Genomic DNA, 18,033 nt, shown 5'->3' with positions numbered 1-18,033 from the left:
TAAACACGCACAGCAACAGACACACACACACACACACCGCTGGGCACTGCTCTCTTCCGGATTACTCTCCTCTGATGGGGAACGTCCTGTTTTTCCTCTTTGGCCGCACACGGAGACATTTCGCCGGGACGCAGCGTGAGTGTTCGCCGAGCTTTAGCAGCCAAGTCAGCGGTTTTACCCGGAGAAATGAGCCACGTCTTAATGTTGTCAAGCCAGTTCTTTGCTATCGTCTGTTAACGTTGGTCACACACCCGGACACACAGCGGTGACACACACGCACACACAAAGACTCACTCTCCCGGTTTTAACCTTCAATTACTAGCATCACTCTCTCGGATGTAGCTCGTAAACCGGGCGAGCCGATGCGGTTCCTCGGTGCCACATCTGGATGCTAGCGCTAGCTTATTCTTAGCAGCACATTCCCTGACATCTGTAGTAGTAACTGGGATTAGGGTAAAGTTGTGTACCCTCGCTTGACGTGACTAATGGGATGATTAGCCAGATGCCTAAACCAGCTGTCGTGTGTGTGTGTGTGAGGTGACTTTGGGATGAAGTCTAATTGCGGGTATTTCAGTGCTCTTAAGTTTGCAGCAGCGCAGCGGTCGCCTGGCTAGCTGCCCAGCATTAGCTGACTCCAAGTCAAGTTAAACCCGGACACTCACCAATCAGTCATTCACCCTAAGTGGACTGTTTACACACAGTATTTCCTGGTTGTTTCCACTTGATGCAAACGAGCCTTTATGTGAGAAACTTGACATCAGTTGTGTGTAATTGTGTCACTTGAATTTATGGCTGTGGAGGTGATTTCCTGTGAAGCACCTGAAGCCTCTTAATGCTGGATGGATTCCTAACCATGGCCAGGTGGTCCGAGCAAGACTCGTCCTCCTGTTGACATTGAGGCTCTTTTACAGTCAGACAAAGCAAAGGCAAGTGCCAGGTTATTATCCCTAACTCCCTGTGGTAATGCTGAGGATCGTCCCAGCCTGACAAGTGAGCCGATTAGAGACTGGGTTGGATTTGCACACAGGGGGAATCGGGAACACCTTGCTGGTGCTGTGAGGAAAACGCAGCCCACTCTGCTCAGCCTGATCCCTCCTCTTGTGTGGACTGTACTGGTCAGATCAGAATAGATATCTCTGGCTTTTCCTCCACAGCTCCCATTCGCCTCGCTTCCTGTCAGGCCTGCTATTGAAAGACAGAATACGTTTGCTCTGCATGCTCCATTAATCTAAATTCTCTCTTTTTACAGCTGAAGAAGACCCTCCCATGTGATCTCAACTTGGCACTCTTGATCGAGGACAGACGCACGGCTCATGCTGCCACTGTAGATATGCAATTTCTATGCTACTGAGACATTTGTCTCATTTTAATTCCTGGAGCTGCTTCGGGGGCAGAGTTGAAGCTTGATTACCAAAAGCTGCTGCTCTGAGTCAAGTTGGATCTTTTTTCTCTTCCTGTTCCTTTGCACTATCCCAGCATAGTGGGCAAACTGTATGGCACTGGAGGCCAACTGAGCCAAGGGGGACTCTGGCTGTACCAGAGGATTAGTCTGCTGTGGGAGTGGGGACCGGACCAGGAGAGCAGGCCCACAGAGACGCACATCATGCTGCAGGGACACTAAGCTCCCTGTTTAAGCCCCCTCTGTGTGGCACTTGTTTTTTTTCTTTTCCTGCAATCTCATCGGTTTGGATGGTTGAGCACAAGGGCTACTTTGAAGGAACACACCGGTGGCTGTGGTTTGGCCAAAGCTGACATACTTTTTGCCAGCTATTGCTGATTTAGTATCCTTGTCCACTGCTCCCAATGCTTTAGCCCCCTTCGTTGTGGTCTCCAGTATGTTGAGTGGTGTCTGGAGGCATCGCAGGAGTGGAACTGAACCATTAATACCGTTGTAGCTGGTTACTTTCCGTCATATATTTTTGCACTGTGAAAGATTGCTGGAACACAATTTCAAGTGCTTTTTTCCCCCTCTGTGGTGGAACAAAACACCCCAGTCAAGGTTATTTTTCAAATTTAAATCCCGGAAACACGACAGCTCCAGAGGAGGATGAAACTGAGGAAACAGGTGACAGTGTGTGGAGGGGCCATATTCTGTGTGGCTGTATTCTCTCTGTATCTGATGTTGGATCGAGTCCAACATGACCCTGCAAGGCGACAGAATGCAGGGAATTTTCCACGGGTAAGAATAATTGCTGTTGTGGAGGTTCATACATTGTGATAAAACCTTTTTCTGCAGTTAAAATTTGTAGCTCTTCTTTTTGCATGTTTTGTTATCTTTCAATTACAGATGATCCAATTTCAAGTCTTTAAACTTAGGTCTGTTCAATGTAACAGAGACATATGTAGGGTTTTATCAGCAGATGTTTTATTATGTTTCACAGCTGCGTGAGTTATTATTTTTGTCTGTGCTTTAGAGCCAAATCTCAGTTCTCCAGAACCGGATAGAGCAGCTGGAGCAGCTCCTGGAGGAAAACCACCAAATCATCAGCCACATAAAAGACTCTGTAATGGAGCTCACAGACACAGGAGCTGTGTCTCCCAGTGGCCACCTGCCATTCAGAAGTGCCAATGGTTCCTGGGTTCTGCCATTTGATGGTCGCCCCACTTTCCTCGCTGTCAAACCCCAGGATTGCCAGATAGCTGGAGACAGCGGTGCTCAAGCCGACGTTCAGGTGCTCTACTAGTTTTCCCCTTCAGATGAAAAGTTAAATGGCCAAACTGTATATGTTGCTGGATGCACAGCTGTGGTTTCTGTGTCCCCCAACTCCAAACTGCAATACATATTCATTTCAACCAATATAATCTACCCAATATGGGACTCACATGATGTGTGCATGGCATCTGTACATACTTGCCCATTAAACAGTCTTGACAATCATCATGCATGCATCACTGAATCCTCGGCTGGCCCTTGATATAAGAACAACCCATTCTGGTCACATTAACTACCTTAAAACAGAAATATTTTTCAACAGTGCAGTGGTACCTTCTACTATCTGAAAATGTCTCTGCAGAGAGATTAATGGATTCGCTCCACACTTGCAGGATCCAGTTTATCAATAATACTCATTCATGTAACACAAACAAGTACACATTCATAAAAACAGACACAACCTCGCCCTGATAACATCCCCCCTACCAACGGTGACACCAGCGCGCCCCCCCCCCCCCCCCCCCGCATGCCACCCCTTCATTATCTGAATAGACAGCTTCCCAGCCCTGTCAGGTCCACCCATATTAGGAAACATGGCATTTGAAAGATTCAATTATGAGAAAGCATTCCTATATTCATTATAGATCTTTTTTATTTTTATAATGTCTTTCTCTCTTCTCTCCCATACATATCCATTCCTAGACATGAACCTGCATACGAATGTCTCTGAAAACACAAATTAAATTTGAAGTAGCTCCATGATGTCACTTTCATAATTATGACTATTTCATCAGGGTTGTTTAGTTGTATACGTACTAAATTTTGCATGTCACCCTGTTTTTATTCTCTCCCTGTGTGCCCTCTCCAATTTCATCATTGTGTCTGTAAAAGAACAACTGAAGTGAAAGCAAATAATACATCAAACATGTTTTGTTGGTCTGTTGCTTCATGCTTGTTTCTGGGCTCCTATAAGTGAGCAAATTATAATTTTGTGTTTCATCATAGATGCTGGATGTTTACTCAATCGTGAAGTTTGATAACCCAGACGGTGGTGTATGGAAGCAGGGTTTCGAAATAACTTATGAGCCCGACGAGTGGGACAATGAGCCTCTTCAAGTCTTTGTGGTCCCTCACTCCCACAATGATCCAGGTGAGTTGCAAGGGTGTTAGACCCACACACTGTGAAACCAGATGTTGAAAATGCCTCATGTGGTTGTTTGAAAGTCTGTCTGATCCAACGGTTTGTGGAGACACAGCCTTAAGTGTTTTTTAAACGAGATTAAAAATAGTGCCTTGTTGATAAAGATGAGTCAAACCAGTGTCTGTGAAGCCAAACCTGTGATGGAGGCTCATGACAGGGGTGTAGAAATCCTTCAAAATCATTTGTACTCATATTATTAGCATAATGCTGACATGATTGACAGCCCGGCCACAAACTATGGAATTACAAAGATATTGGCATTGGCGAACTTTGGCTATTTATAGGTGGTGTTGGCTCAGATTTGATTTTAGACTGACATTTCCATTAATATTTTACCCTCCTGCCACATGCATGGTAAGTTGACAGTTATTGATATGTTGACAGGCTGTAGAGACCTGCAAAGTTTGCCCAACAACCGAGAGAACTGATTTCACTTGGAGCTAAATTTGATTCAAACTGGGCTGCAAAGTTTTTGTTCAGGTGTTTTTTGTGCAGCAGGGTCCAGTGTTTATAGATTATGTGAAGGTGTTACACCCAGAATGTTAAAAATGCTGCAGTAAATCGCCCCGTCCTGCACAAGTGAATACGAGCTCTTGATCTTTTTTACCATCACCTTGTGAAAGACACTGATTATGATTCTTCGTGACTAGAGTTTGATGTGGAAGCTTGATCTCTATAAAACATATTAGCCTTTCACAGGATATTTATAAGCTGTGATGTTCCACACGATTGCACGCTAAAACTGCAGTGAAAGAGCTTTTTGGTCACGTTCTTTGGTTCCACTCTGCTAAGTAGTTTTCTGAGGAGAACAGCTCTACCTGAATTAAATATGAGTTTTATTTTTGCGCTTTTTGCACAGTGCTGATTCTCTGTACCTGCCCTGTCCTTTGTATCAGCTTGTGAGTGGGAGTGGGGGGTTGTTAGACTGTCACAGTAGTAGCGGATAGTCTGTGTGCCAAATGTTGTGCAGATTGTTTTCATATATTCATCTTCTTAGGTTGGATCAAGACTTTTGACAAGTACTTCACAGACCAGACGCAGCACATTTTAAACAACATGGTGGTGAAGTTGGCTGAGGATCCTCGCAGGAAGTTCATCTGGTCTGAGATTTCGTTCTTCTCCAAGTGGTGGGAGACTGCAGACAAACAAAAACAGGAGGCTGTGCGCAAGTGAGAAACTGCTCAGTGACGCAAAGCACTTTTACCTTATATTTCCCCACTGATAATTAATTGAGAAGTCCTCGATGGACGTTAAATACAGTGTTTTTACACATTGCCCAGTATCTACTGGCACACTGTGGAAACTCTAAAAATAGCTTATCTGGCTATAGTGTCTCTTTCTCTTTAAGGCTGGATTATCCTCACCTTGCTTTCTTAATCCTCTCTTCCACAGGCTGATCCAGGGAGGGCAGCTTGAGATTGTGACAGGTGGCTGGGTGATGACGGATGAAGCCAACGTTCACTACTTTGCCATGATAGACCAGCTCATCGAAGGCCATCAGTGGCTTGAGAGAAATCTGGGTACGTGATCCATCAGAATTTGTCCTTCGCCATTCAAACACAGGAGAGTGACAGTGAAAGAAGAATAATCTTCTGTCTGTCCTTGAATGTTTTAATTTGCAAGATTCATTTTTATCTGATTATACATCTTCCTCCTCCTCCTCCTGACAGGTGTTACCCCGCGCAGTGGGTGGGCGGTAGACCCCTTCGGTCACAGTGCTACGATGCCCTATCTTCTGAAGAAGGCCAACCTGACCAGCATGCTCATTCAGCGAGTCCACTACTCCATCAAAAAACACTTTGCCTCCACCCGCAGCCTGGAGTTTATGTGGAGGCAGGCCTGGGGTGAGTGGAGCGGAGCCAGCAATGTCATCTGATTCATGCGCTCATTTTTGTTGGGCTCATAGCGGAATGAGTCATGCTACTTGTTATGGCCCTTGAAAGACGGAGAAATTTTGGAAGGACAACCAGTTTGTAAAGACTCTAGAGAAGCTATCTTCATTAACATTTCATAATGAACGGGATGCCTGCTGAAGATTTACAGCCCATTTTTTTCTTAATGGAAAATACCTTGAATATATTATCAATAAGTAATAGCCACTTCTTTTAAAGAATTGATTTTACTGTCATTTACCTTCAGCCACTTTATCCAGCATTAGTCAGCACATAGCACAAGCTTAAATGGAATTACCAACATGTCCATGATCATAAATATCAGCCCTACGCAGAACATGCTTTATCTCTTCCATTTCAATAATAAATGGCTTAAAAGTTTGTTTTTACTTTACTGCTTTGACAGACACTGGATCGGGCACAGACATGTTTTGCCACATGATGCCGTTCTACAGCTACGATGTGCCTCACACCTGCGGACCAGATCCCAAGATCTGCTGCCAGTTCGATTTCAAGAGGTTACCGGGTGGTCGGATAAACTGCCCCTGGAAAGTGCCACCAAAACCTGTGGTGGAGGCCAACCTAGCAGAGAGGTGAGGAATGTATGGGGGGGTAGTTATGCCTGTTTTTAGGAAGAAGAGCAAGATCAAGATATCTGGACTGATGAGATGTAATTTGCTTTTGAAAGAAAATCCGGTATTGGTGTTAATGAGGGCTAAAACATTTAGTCTGTTAATCAATCATTTGTTTGTCAGTAAAATAATGAGTAACAAGTTTTGACTGATTGATTTCCATCTTCTCAAAGGTCAGGAGCTGCAGCTGTTCATTATTTATGTAACTCAACATCCCAATCACATGATATGGAGCAAGAAACTGAGGTGTCATAGATCAAATAATGAATCGGTTAATTGAGAAAACTATCATGAATAAATATCATTGTCAGCTACAGCCCAAGTGTTCAAGTTGTCGGATGAAATACCAAGACATACAAAAGCATAAAACATGTTTGGGATTGTGTGTCTCCATTGCATAGTTCTCCACAAGTCCAGTTTATTTTTCAACTAAAAGGCTCATTCATCTCAATTAGTGCTTTGTTTGTTACATGTTTATGTGAAATCTGTCTCCAGCTGCTCACAGCAGTTTGGCGCGCGGTCTTTTTTCTGAACTGCTCCCCGACAAATAAACTAAACTTGAACTTGTGCCAGGGACAACAGCCAGAGAGGGCAGATGAAGTGAGGGGGAGAGACACAGACACTGCAGATACTATCACAGTCACATTGAGCTAAAGAACTTCCCCCAGTACATATTTCAGTGGATGATGCAAAAACACCCCAGGGCTAATTTGATGCTCCTCCTTCCAGTGTCAGATGGATTTCCTAGAAAAGTGGCATTTACAAACAAAGCAGGGCAGTTGAGATGCCAAGAGATAATTAATTTTATTTTCCTTTTTTATAAACCCTCTTTCTCATTCAGGGCAAATCTGCTCCTGGATCAGTACCGTAAAAAGTCCAAACTCTACCGCAGCAAAGTGCTCCTGGTCCCGCTGGGAGATGACTTCCGCTACGACAAGGCCTTGGAGTGGGATCAGCAGTTCACCAACTACCAGAAGCTGTTTGACTACATGAATTCTCACCCAGAGCTGCACGTACAGGTAAGAGGATAATTTGTCAACTGTCACAAATTGTGCTTTCAAATGTATCTGTGTATTCTCTTTGTTCTCATGCATGTCAGCATGGGGTGCTCGGTGTATCTCCGTGAACACGCTTTCTTGTGATAATGAATCATGCAGTGGTATTTTAAGTTGCTGACAGAAGAAAGAAGCTGTCACGACTCAGTTAGAAGATGCGATGCAGGAGGAAAGGTGCATGAATAATAATGAGAGCTGTTTATTTCTTCTGTTCAGCCGTGTTTCAGTAAAGTCTTTGTGTTTTTTCTTGCCTTTTCCCAACATGTCATCTGTCACCAGGCTCAGTTTGGGACTCTCTCCGACTATTTCAATGCTGTATACAAAGCACAGGGAGTGGCCCAGGGATCCAGACCTCCAGACTTCCCGGTGCTAAGTGGAGATTTCTTTGCCTATGCAGACCGTGAAGATCATTACTGGACCGGCTACTTCACCTCTCGTCCCTTTTACAAGAGCCTGGACCGGGTGATTGAGTCGCACCTCAGGTGGGCAGATTAATCGCACATTGCTAATTATTGACACAAATAATTTGCAATGCTCTTGAACTGTTGCATTTTATGTGGGCTGGAGGAAAGGAATCTATAATGTCCACACAAACAATTAATAATGGAAGCCACCACGTCTTTCTCTAAAGGTCTTCTCTGTGCTAACTGTTTGTCATTGTCCTTCAGGGGGGCCGAGATCCTTTACAGTCTGGCAGTTGCAAATGCTCGACATGTGGGCATGGAAGGACGCTACCCAGTTTCAGACTATGCCCTGCTGGTCGACGCCAGGCAGTCTGTTGCTCTCTTCCAGCATCACGACGCCATCACTGGCACCGCGAAGGAAAATGTTGTCGTTGACTACGGCACCAAGTAAGGATCCGGCTTTTAAATTTAAATTACAGTATGGATTGGAGGCATTGGATTGTTTTAGAGTTTAATTAATATGAAACACTGTGCATCAACTTTTGAATCATCTGCCTCTGTGGCCATTTCAAACTTTCCTACTCAATACTTTGAAGGAAAGATATTGAAAAACAATCTGCTGTGACGGCTGCAGTAAGCCATTGATTCCTCCTTCTCCTCCCTAGATTACTGCGGTCGCTCATTGGTCTGAAGAGGGTAATCACTAATGCTGCTCATTTCCTGGTCATGAAGAACAAGGAGTTTTATCGCTTTTATCAGACCGAGCCCTTCCTGGAGACGGTAAGAGGAAACATGATCTGATTCGTCCTCCGTGGCATAATGCAGTGTTAAAAACTGCCCCTTTGTCCCTTTTATTAAGATTTGAGTCCGTCTCCCTGAGTTATATTTTTTGTTCTGTAGGATGATCGGCGTGCTACTCAAGACTCTCTTCCTCAGCGCACTTTAATCGAGCTGGACCCAGCAGGGCCAAGGTATCATCTACATCCAAATGCATCTCTCATGTTGTCCACCTCCTCCTCTTTCCCACCATCCTGAGCTCATGATTTATTTTTCCCTTTTCTCTGGCAGGTACATGGTTCTGTTCAACCCTGTGGAGCATGAGCGGCTGTGTGTGGTGACAGTGTTGGTCAACACGGTCAGGGTGCGGGTGCTTACGGAGGATGGACAGACGCTCCCCGTGCAGCTGAGTGGTCAGTGGAGCTCTGCAAGTCAAATGAGTGCAGAGGTATTTGAGGTAAGACACAAAATTGATGAGGCACTGCTGGTGTCCACATTGTTAACGCTTCAGCTACAGTACTGCTGGTTCTCTCAAAAGCAATTTGAATATGTTCATATGCAAATACAAAGTCCTAATATAGAAAACTCCTAGACACTTTCCTTTTAGACAGTTAAAGGGAAAGTGTTATTGATTCTCAATGCATGGTCACATTGAATCTAAATTCTGACACATTTTGGCATATAGACTCCTATCAAAAACTCCTGAATTGTCTTTATGCAGAAAGGCACTGGAGTTTGAGTCTAATATGTCCATGCCAGTATAGTTAAGGTATTTTTATTGTTTAAAAAGAGCACATCAAACAAACCAAAATGCAGGAAGTTCTCATCACCAAACATTTTGTACAAAGTCTTTATCGTTATGTGCTTAAAGCAACATTGAGTAACGTTTACTGAGCAACAGCGCCCCCTGCAGCCACACATGGTGATCAGTTCTGTTGGGCTCTGGGTGCAAACAATGAAGTGGTTTTCATGTAGAGACTAAACAAAGTCTATCGATGTCTTGACCATAGCTCTGACTGCAGAGTTAACACAACAAGCTTCCTAATGTTGAAGCTTCCTTGCTAAATATTGGAGATAAACACTGTTTTTTGTTAGCTATTTTTTTTTTTACTGATCTACAGTTAAACATTTCTCTGACGGTATTCAGTCAGTTACCCACTCTTGTCTGCGCACCAAAATTATAATGGTCAATTCCAGCTCTTAAAGGGGCAAAACAGGGATCTATACATCAGTCTATTAACATGGCTTCCCAAGAAATATAACCAATTATACTTAACCATGAGGAATTGGTAGTTAAAAGCTTTCTAAAACTCTCCTGCCTCAAAGACATGTTAACTCTTGCACCTGAGGTAAATAAAGAACCTGATCACTATTTGAGGAAATGTGGTAATCAAGAAACTGGCAGGACTTCCAGCTCTTCACGGAAACTAATGAATTTGAATGAGAAAAGACGGAGAACACAGTCTCATCTCATCATATTTTAATTACAACACACTGTCGCTAATGTTTAATTGCTTTTAACTTTTAATGAATGCCTCGTGGTCAACACTCCCCGATCTGATTTAACAAGGAGAACGAAGCCAGAGCTATAAAGCTCCAGTTGAAAATTTCACCGCTGGGATCTTTCTAAACACATCTTGCCGTTCTTCCATCCTCTTTTGTGCAGGCATCGTTCATGGTTCGCCTGCCGCCTCTGGGTCTGGCTGTTTTCCATCTTTACGACTCTCCGGACTCGCCCATGACACTCCGCTCCGACACGCTGCTCAGGCTGTCTGGAGGGGGGGTCAGTGCTCGGGCCACGGACTTGCTTCCTGTCCGCTCTCAGCAGGCTGACCCTCAAACCTTCTACATCAGCAGTCAGGCTCTCACACTTGGCTTCTCTGGCACCACGGGCCTGCTGGAGGTTTGTGTGTCCTGTTTTCTGTTGACCTTACATCGGAGTTAAGGATTTGCTCTCCTGTGTTAACTTCCATTTGGTAGGAGAGCAAAAAACAACCTGAGTTTGTTTGATCAGAGCGAAAACGTCATCTCTTGTTGCTCCTCAAATGATTTCATCTCTCTTGTAGTTCTGTCTTTTTTTTCACTCTGCGCTCTCTCTTCCTCTGTGTGGCTTTTTCATCTGCAGAGCATCAAGCATAAAGATGATCCCCAGGAAGTGAAGGTTCAGATGCAGTTCATGGTTTACGGCACTCGCCCCTCCAAAGACAAAAGTGGAGCGTACCTCTTTCTACCCGATGGAAAAGCCAAGGTATTCTCTCAGATATTTAGTTCTCTTAAGTCTTTGATAAAAGCCTCCCTTGTGGATTGAGTCATTTTATCATGCTGGGCGAGCTTGGGGCTGAGATGCGGTGCTGCGCCATCTCCTTGATTTTTAAGACAACACAATACGCAGTAGTGCAGGGGATTTGTTACTCTGCTCGTGTCTTATTACTCATTCTGCTGGGGGGGCTCCTTCTACTCAATGGTTCTTTGAATCACATTGTATTACTCATTCAGCTTGCGATTCCTCTTCCTGCTTTCAGCCCTACCACCAGAAAGAATCACCTGTGGTGCGCGTTGTGGAGGGGCCGCTCTTCTCCGAGGTGGTGGCACACTACCAGCATGTCCAGCAGACCGTTCGCATCCACAATGTGCCAGGTAATAAACGCACAGAACTACAGTTTGGAATCACTTCAAATGGCTTTTTTTTTTCCCCAAAGCTTTTTAATGTTCAGTGAAAGGCACCAGATGGTACAATTCAACAATATGTTTAACTAAATGACCGTTTATTATTCAATTAGGGACTTTTACCCAGTCATCTGACAGTGTTGCTGCTTTTTTCTTTTCTTTGCATTTGTCTCATATTTGAACATCTGCTCATCTTTACATTTACTTAACAGCAGAATTTCACAATAACTACTTAAGGATAACCATGAAACTTAGGGCTAGGATGCATTATGGGTCAGGAAGGAACCTATTCAATTCCGCGATGGATATGAATAAATTGGCGAATCTAGGAATTTTCTTAAATTTACTCTTTAGCGTTTCCCACAGAATTCATTCGATCTATGGTGGTAGTGGGACAGATGCACAGACTAAGGGGACAGTCCCAGATAAATTGCAAATATTGCAGGACAAAGTTTATCATAGGTTTAGTCCACCAGAAGCCAGAGAATTAATAGGAAACCTTGCTCTAACTTGGCATTGAACTGGCATTTACTCTGAGTGTCTCTTCGAGTTCTGAATACTTTGTGTTTATGTTTTCAGGGGTGGATGGTTTGTCTGTGGACTTCACCACCACGGTGGACATCAGAGATCAGACCAATAAGGAGCTCGCCATGCGCCTGGTAACCGACATCCAGAGTGGAGATGTTTTCTACACAGACCTCAACGGCTTCCAGGTTGGTCCCTCTCTGCTCAGTAGAGAAGTGTAACTTGCATTTCTTTTTTTATTCTCTCCCAATATAACTACATATCTTTGATTTGCGTTTGATCACCACTTGTAGATGCAACCTCGTCGCCACCATCTGAAGCTTCCCTTGCAGGCCAACTTTTATCCCATGCCCAGCCAGGCGTACATCCAGGACAGCCACCACCGCCTCACACTGCACACGGCTCAGTCTCTGGGCGTCACTAGCTTGGAGAGCGGTGCGTATCTTGTTGCATTTTATTTGATGTTATGTAATTTCTCGATTTCATTTTTTTGATGAAGGATGTCTTGGAAATGGACCCTGGTTGTCTTTATGGTAGTCTGCTTTTTTATGGAACAGTATTGAAGCAATTATCTTTCCCTCGAGAGGTTTTCAGAAAGCAAAGCAATTCCCATCCACACGTTTGTGTATTGAACAAATCCTTTTATCATTATGCCTGAATGATGGGGGCGTCAAGTTCAATACTTTTTCTTTAAGGCTTTTGTGTAAAAGTTTTTGTGCCTCCTCCTCCTCCTCCTCCTTCCTCTCCTCCCTCAGGCCAGCTTGAAGTAATAATGGACCGGCGCTTGATGCAGGATGATAATCGTGGACTCGGCCAGGGCCTGAAGGACAACAAGAAGACCGTCAACCACTTCCGACTGCTGCTGGAGAGGAGATCCATGGGCAACAAGGTCAGTGAGATCGACAGCAGAGGCGCTTGGTGAAGCTGGGCAAGAGTTTTTGAAATTTTCAGCACTACACGGCCGACTCTGCAGTCCTGAATTATTCTCTTTTATCAAGGTTGTTTAAGACAGAGATTTGTCCTTCATCCTTTGTTTAATAACTCCTGTTTTTGTATCTTTTCATTCCAGTACTCATTACCACCCCCATCTGTCTTATCCTCTCCGCTCTCTAATTTTGTTTTCACTTTTCTTCTTTTTCCACTTCATTACCTCCAGTATGAAGGTTTCTTTGCCAGATTCTCATCCTTGTTTAGTTCTTTCCTCTCCAAAATTTTGACTGATGGATTTCAAGAGGTAACAATGCCGTGGCAACAGTGGGGATGCTTGGTAGCCTGTGTCATAGTGTGCACCATAGATCCAGCTCCCTTATTCTACCTCCCTCCTCCTCGTAGGTGTAGAGAAAGTGCTCCGTCTTTTACGACAAGTGCCATTGACGGAAACAAATGATATAATTTATCAAGTAAATGAACACACATCGGCAGAGAACTGGAGCCACTGGCTGCGGGTTTATAACGCAGCTCTGATAAAACTGCTGATGGGATGAAAGTCGCTGTCGCTCGCCACAAACATCTAGCATCGCGTTGGAAATACTCTTAATTTAAAATATGACAACATAGTGCCCGAGCTAGAACAGACCCATATAGATTGATTAGTGCTGCTGTGTGTGGACTAGAGTTAGGAACACGCCTCCTATTCCTCATGGTGAACGGGCTGTAAAGCTTCTAGAGTCATTGACGTCTTAACCACCCTGGGTTTAATCCGTGACTTTCCCTCTTCAGATGATGGACAGTGCAACAACCAGCTTCCCGTCTATACTCAGTCACATAACCAACGCCATCCTGAACCACGAGGTGCTGGCGCTGCCCGTCTTGCCCAAAAGACGCGGCATCCCTCCTCTGCAGACCTTCGCTCCTCTCAAGTCCCTCCTGCCCTGCGACTTCCACCTGGTGAACCTGCGTAGCATCCAGACCCAGGTGAGGGGCAGACCGACCTGTACATAACTACGCATCCTGTAAACCATTGCAAATGAACGCTTTCTAATTACTTCTGTGTGTATGTGTGAACAGGAGGACCCCCACTCTCCATCTCCATACGCGGCCTTGATTCTTCACCGTCTGGCGCTGGACTGTGGCCTTGAGGCTCAGAACCTGGGCTTTAACTGCACCACCACTCAAGGACAGGTCAGAGTCCATACACACACAGACACACACACACACACCCTAAAATAATAACAGGCAATATGTTTGATTGTACACAAATTTAAGCAAATGTCCCTTTTCCTAACTAAACATTTCATGAGTTAATAAAATATGATTTACTGACTCAAACTGTATAAATTAGTTCAACATTAAAGAGCAGCTTTAATGTGAATGCACCAATAATAATGATGGATGTAATAGCTTAATAGTGATTTAATAATGGAACACTCACAGGTGCCGTTTTAGGATAACGTGTATTTTATTATTGATGCTTTAAGGACGTTTTGTTGCCAAAACTTTACTATACGCAGTATTTCTAAACTGTTTATTGCGATATCTATTCTCAAGCGCTCTTGGTTTTTCTTCCCTTCTCTCTCCCTGTGCAGCTGAGTGTATCGGGACTGTTCAAGAACCTGGACCTGCAGCTGCTCCAGCCCATGTCCCTGACCCTGATGCACTCCGGCACGCCTCTGGCCAACGACTCCGCCATCAGCCTCGACCCCATGGAGATCTCCGCCTTCAAGCTCAAACTGCGTTAAGAGCCGTCCACACCAAATGAGGCAATACAAAGGAAAAAAAAACAAAACCCAGCAGACTCCTTGGACCAAGAACCAGTCCCACGCTGGGGCGGCGGACTGGGTCTGGGGTCTCTCCGTTTTGTCAAGAAGAACAACGAACACTACAGCTCGGAGAGGGAGGGTCCACTGTAACAGGACTGACTGCACAGCAGGGGGCAGGCGACAGCTTGTTACTGTGGACATCTCTGAGAGCAGCTAAAACCCTGGTGAACTTGCAGCTGCTCTGATACAAGCAGGACTGAGTCAGTCGTCAGATAAGAGCTGGTATCTGTTCATCTCCATAATCGAACATGAAATCTCATTTAGTTCTGCTTTGTAAGAACCTTTTCTATCTTCGCTCCATCCTGGACTGAACTACTGAATGTAAATATCCCAAATGATAAGTTGGGGGGGGGTGGGGGGTGTGAGACTTGTGCCACATCAGAGTGCAATTTACAGAGCTTTATTTGGTGTGTGCATTTTTAAGTTTAATGTTCTTTTTGTACTTATAGATCTACTGTTGACTGCAGTAGTTTTTTTTTTTATTTTAGTTTGACCCGACAGACTCGAATGCAGCAAAGAGAATGTGTGGTCTCTCCATCTCAGCGGCCAGGTGACCCAAGCTACGGCTCTTAAAGCTGCCGGAGTCCCGGGTCGGGCCCCACACGACGACAATGTGACCATGAATCATATCAGACGACTGTTGACCTTCTGTCCCCTGGTGTTTTCTTGTAGTAGTTCAACGACCTTGCCCCCCCCTTCTTTTACTGTCCTATACCTCATATATCCCACAATTCAGATACATTTGTGTGTGTGCAGAGAATGAGGATGTGAATACTTGAGTTTTTCTTAATTTTGTGTGTGGGGGTTGTGCCGACACTATCAGGGACCACTCATAGTTCTGTTAGGCATCATGGATCAATGTGTGTGTCTGTGTGTGTGTGTCTGAGTCGAGCGGTTTGTCAGATCATCGTAGAAGAAAGGAAGCTTCCTGTTTCGTCAAAGTAAAGGAGAAGTTCAATCAACTTGCAATAGAAAGTCTTGTTTTCCTGTACAGACACTTTTGAGTGTTAGGAAATTCATTTCTCTGGAGCCTGAGGGGAATTTTTTTTTAACAGAATAAAGCAAATTCTTATTTTAGAAGCGGATACAGAGAAAGTTTTGGCTTTTTTGCTCAGTAGCAGATGTCAATTGATGAATTTAATTTCTTTCTATCACAACAACACTATTATAATCTTTTTAAATCCCCAAATGATGGCGACGAATAGAATACAAATGTTGTTGCTCAGTGCAGGTTAAAATGTCAACAAATGTGACACAAACTAGTCTCCAGAAAAGGACTAAACTAATTCTGTTTCTGTTAATCTTTCATGTTTCTGCTGAAGCGGTGACCAAATCAAGTGTTCTCAAAGCAAACCGTATATAAGCTAGAAAAAAAAGGGTTTTGTTAGCTGTGGACAAACTGATGGACCACAATGCATTGCACAAAGATAATTATGAGAAGCTTCGCACAGCTGAACAATATGTGACAAGTCTTTAGGGGCAAACCTGGAATATTTTCGAAAAAGTTGATTTTATTTATGAATTTGTCAACTCTTCAGTAGAAGGGGGTGTGTGTATAGCTCTAACATTTCCTGCTTCTATCATTGTGCACATGATTGTTTTATTAGAGGAACTACACAGAGGTGTATAGAACAGCTGCTATGTTTGAGACTCTGCATCAGTCAGACACAGACGAAGCTGTGGAACTCTCTTTCAAATGTGTTTTGTTTTTTTCAATGTTCAAGTGTCAGAGATGGATTTCTCTGCATGGCTACATTCCACTAGAATCATTTTCAGTGTAATTTGGGTGAACTGACCCTTCGGAAATGTGTTAGATTAAATGCCATACAGGGGGAAGAAGTTTTCTTTGACTCAGCGGCATTTCTTTTTTTTTTACCTTCAGCTCCACTGTGCTTATTATTCTGAGGCTGTTGCAGCTCAGGCAACTTTGACAAGGCTTAGAGAATAGTCCGGACCCTTTTCTGAGGCGTGTGTGTGTGTGTGTGTGTGTGTGTGTGTGTGTGTGTGTGTGTGTGTGTGTGTGTGTGTGTGTGTGTGTGTGTGTGTGTGTGTGTGTGTGTGTGTGTGTGTGTGTGTGTGTGTGTGTGTGTGTGTGTGTGTGTGTGTGTGTGTGTGTGTGTGTGTGTGTGTGTGTGTGTGTGTGTGTGTGAGCTGTGGAGGATGTCATCATCATCTTTGTTCGAACGCTGTGGCCGGACGTTTCTCACAGACAAACCTGTGTCACCGTTTGTACTGCACCACTAATCTTCCCCTGGCGCCATAACTGCTCATCTTCCTTTTCCACAGGAGCTCTGCGGCTCCTCCTCCTCCTCCTCTGGTCCCAATATCTGTTCTGCTACATAGTTCAACACCCCCCCACCCCCACCTCTCCCGGCTGCAGTTGACATCTCAGTCAGAAAACACTTCGCTGCATCATGATTTGCACTTTCTCCTGTCGTCCTATGACCTCGTCCCATCTCTCCCCTGCTGCCTCAGTAGCCGTCTGACTCTCTGTATAAATGTCTATTTCTTTTTTTTTTCTTTTGATTTGATATCTGTTGTAGGGCTGTCATTTTTTGTTTTGTTTGTTCAGAGGTAATATATGAAGGTTAGGTCTCTGTCTTTGTTTTTACTGATGATGGATTAAAGCTGCAGTAGAACTACAGAGGAGACGGGGCGTGAATAAAAAAAAATCCAAATACAAGGTTTTTGTCTTTATCTGAAATTCATTGGATTTTCTTATTTTTCTCCAGCCTCTCTTAGTAAAAGGGTTGGACTGATTCTGCGTCAGTAGGGGGCAACATTGAGTCAGTAGCTCCAGCTTCTGCCGGGCTGTTCAAAGGTGTTGGAGACATCAGCCTTTTGTCCAAGGCTTCAGTCGTCAGTGGTGTCCCACTCCGAGAAGCTGCTGTTAACGTGGCCGAGCGGAGCTGACGTCACATTCCCAGCAACGATTAAATGGTCTGTGAGGAGAAGGTGCTGCTGACAGAGTGAGCAGGAGCACGAAGACAAGTGTTTCTTTGTTCAGCTCCATAAACATAGAGAGAGAAGAGAGAGTGATGGCAGGAAGCTGGAGGCCTCGAGTGATCACAGCTCTGTATGTGTGGGGGGGAATGATGGAGGGTGTGACTCCTCTGGAGGCCCCCTGGGGACCCGAGGGCGGGGCCTCTGTGTTTCTACTCTGCTGGTGTTTCTCAACCTGTTTTCTGAGCAGACAGTCTGCTGCTTTAAGATAAAGATACATTTATTTGTCCCAAACGCATGCACAGACAAGCACACTCATGCAATTGTAGGGAAATTTAACCTCTGCTTTTAACTAATCTGGTGCAGGACACACTGAGCAGTGAGCAGCCATGTACAGCGCCCGGGGAGAAGATGTTGGGGGAGTAAGGTGCCTTGCTCAGGGGCACTAGACAGGGTATTTTTTGGACAGATCAATCCACGTTGTTTCTCCGTGGAGACGAACCAGAGACCTTTTCTGCCTATATT

The 18,033-nt window shown here is 44.4% G+C and overlaps 1 protein-coding gene across 2 annotated transcripts; it reads left to right on the top strand.

Annotated features, from left to right (window-relative positions):
• man2a2 (mannosidase, alpha, class 2A, member 2) lies at positions 1-16,407 on the top strand. Of its 2 annotated transcripts, XM_061076142.1 has the most exons (24): positions 1-135; positions 1,250-2,179; positions 2,415-2,672; positions 3,659-3,803; positions 4,852-5,023; positions 5,247-5,374; positions 5,525-5,698; positions 6,153-6,339; positions 7,220-7,397; positions 7,713-7,915; positions 8,102-8,284; positions 8,503-8,617; positions 8,738-8,808; positions 8,906-9,071; positions 10,281-10,517; positions 10,740-10,862; positions 11,137-11,251; positions 11,861-11,994; positions 12,100-12,241; positions 12,562-12,695; positions 12,963-13,040; positions 13,526-13,720; positions 13,814-13,927; positions 14,332-16,407. In XM_061076142.1, the coding sequence occupies exons 2-24, from the start codon at positions 2,048-2,050 to the stop codon at positions 14,482-14,484; spliced, it is 3,537 nt and encodes a 1,178-aa protein (XP_060932125.1). In that variant the 5' UTR covers positions 1-135; positions 1,250-2,047; the 3' UTR covers positions 14,485-16,407. The 2 variants fall into 2 exon arrangements, with proteins under 2 accessions (XP_060932125.1, XP_060932124.1); XM_061076141.1 differs by lacking the exon at positions 12,963-13,040.
• Positions 16,408-18,033: the final 1,626 nt, after the last annotated feature.

The sequence above is a fragment of the Limanda limanda genome, chromosome 8, assembly GCF_963576545.1.
Source record: "Limanda limanda chromosome 8, fLimLim1.1, whole genome shotgun sequence".
NCBI lineage: Eukaryota > Metazoa > Chordata > Actinopteri > Pleuronectiformes > Pleuronectidae > Limanda > Limanda limanda.
This window is presented reverse-complemented; position numbering and strand designations above follow the sequence as displayed.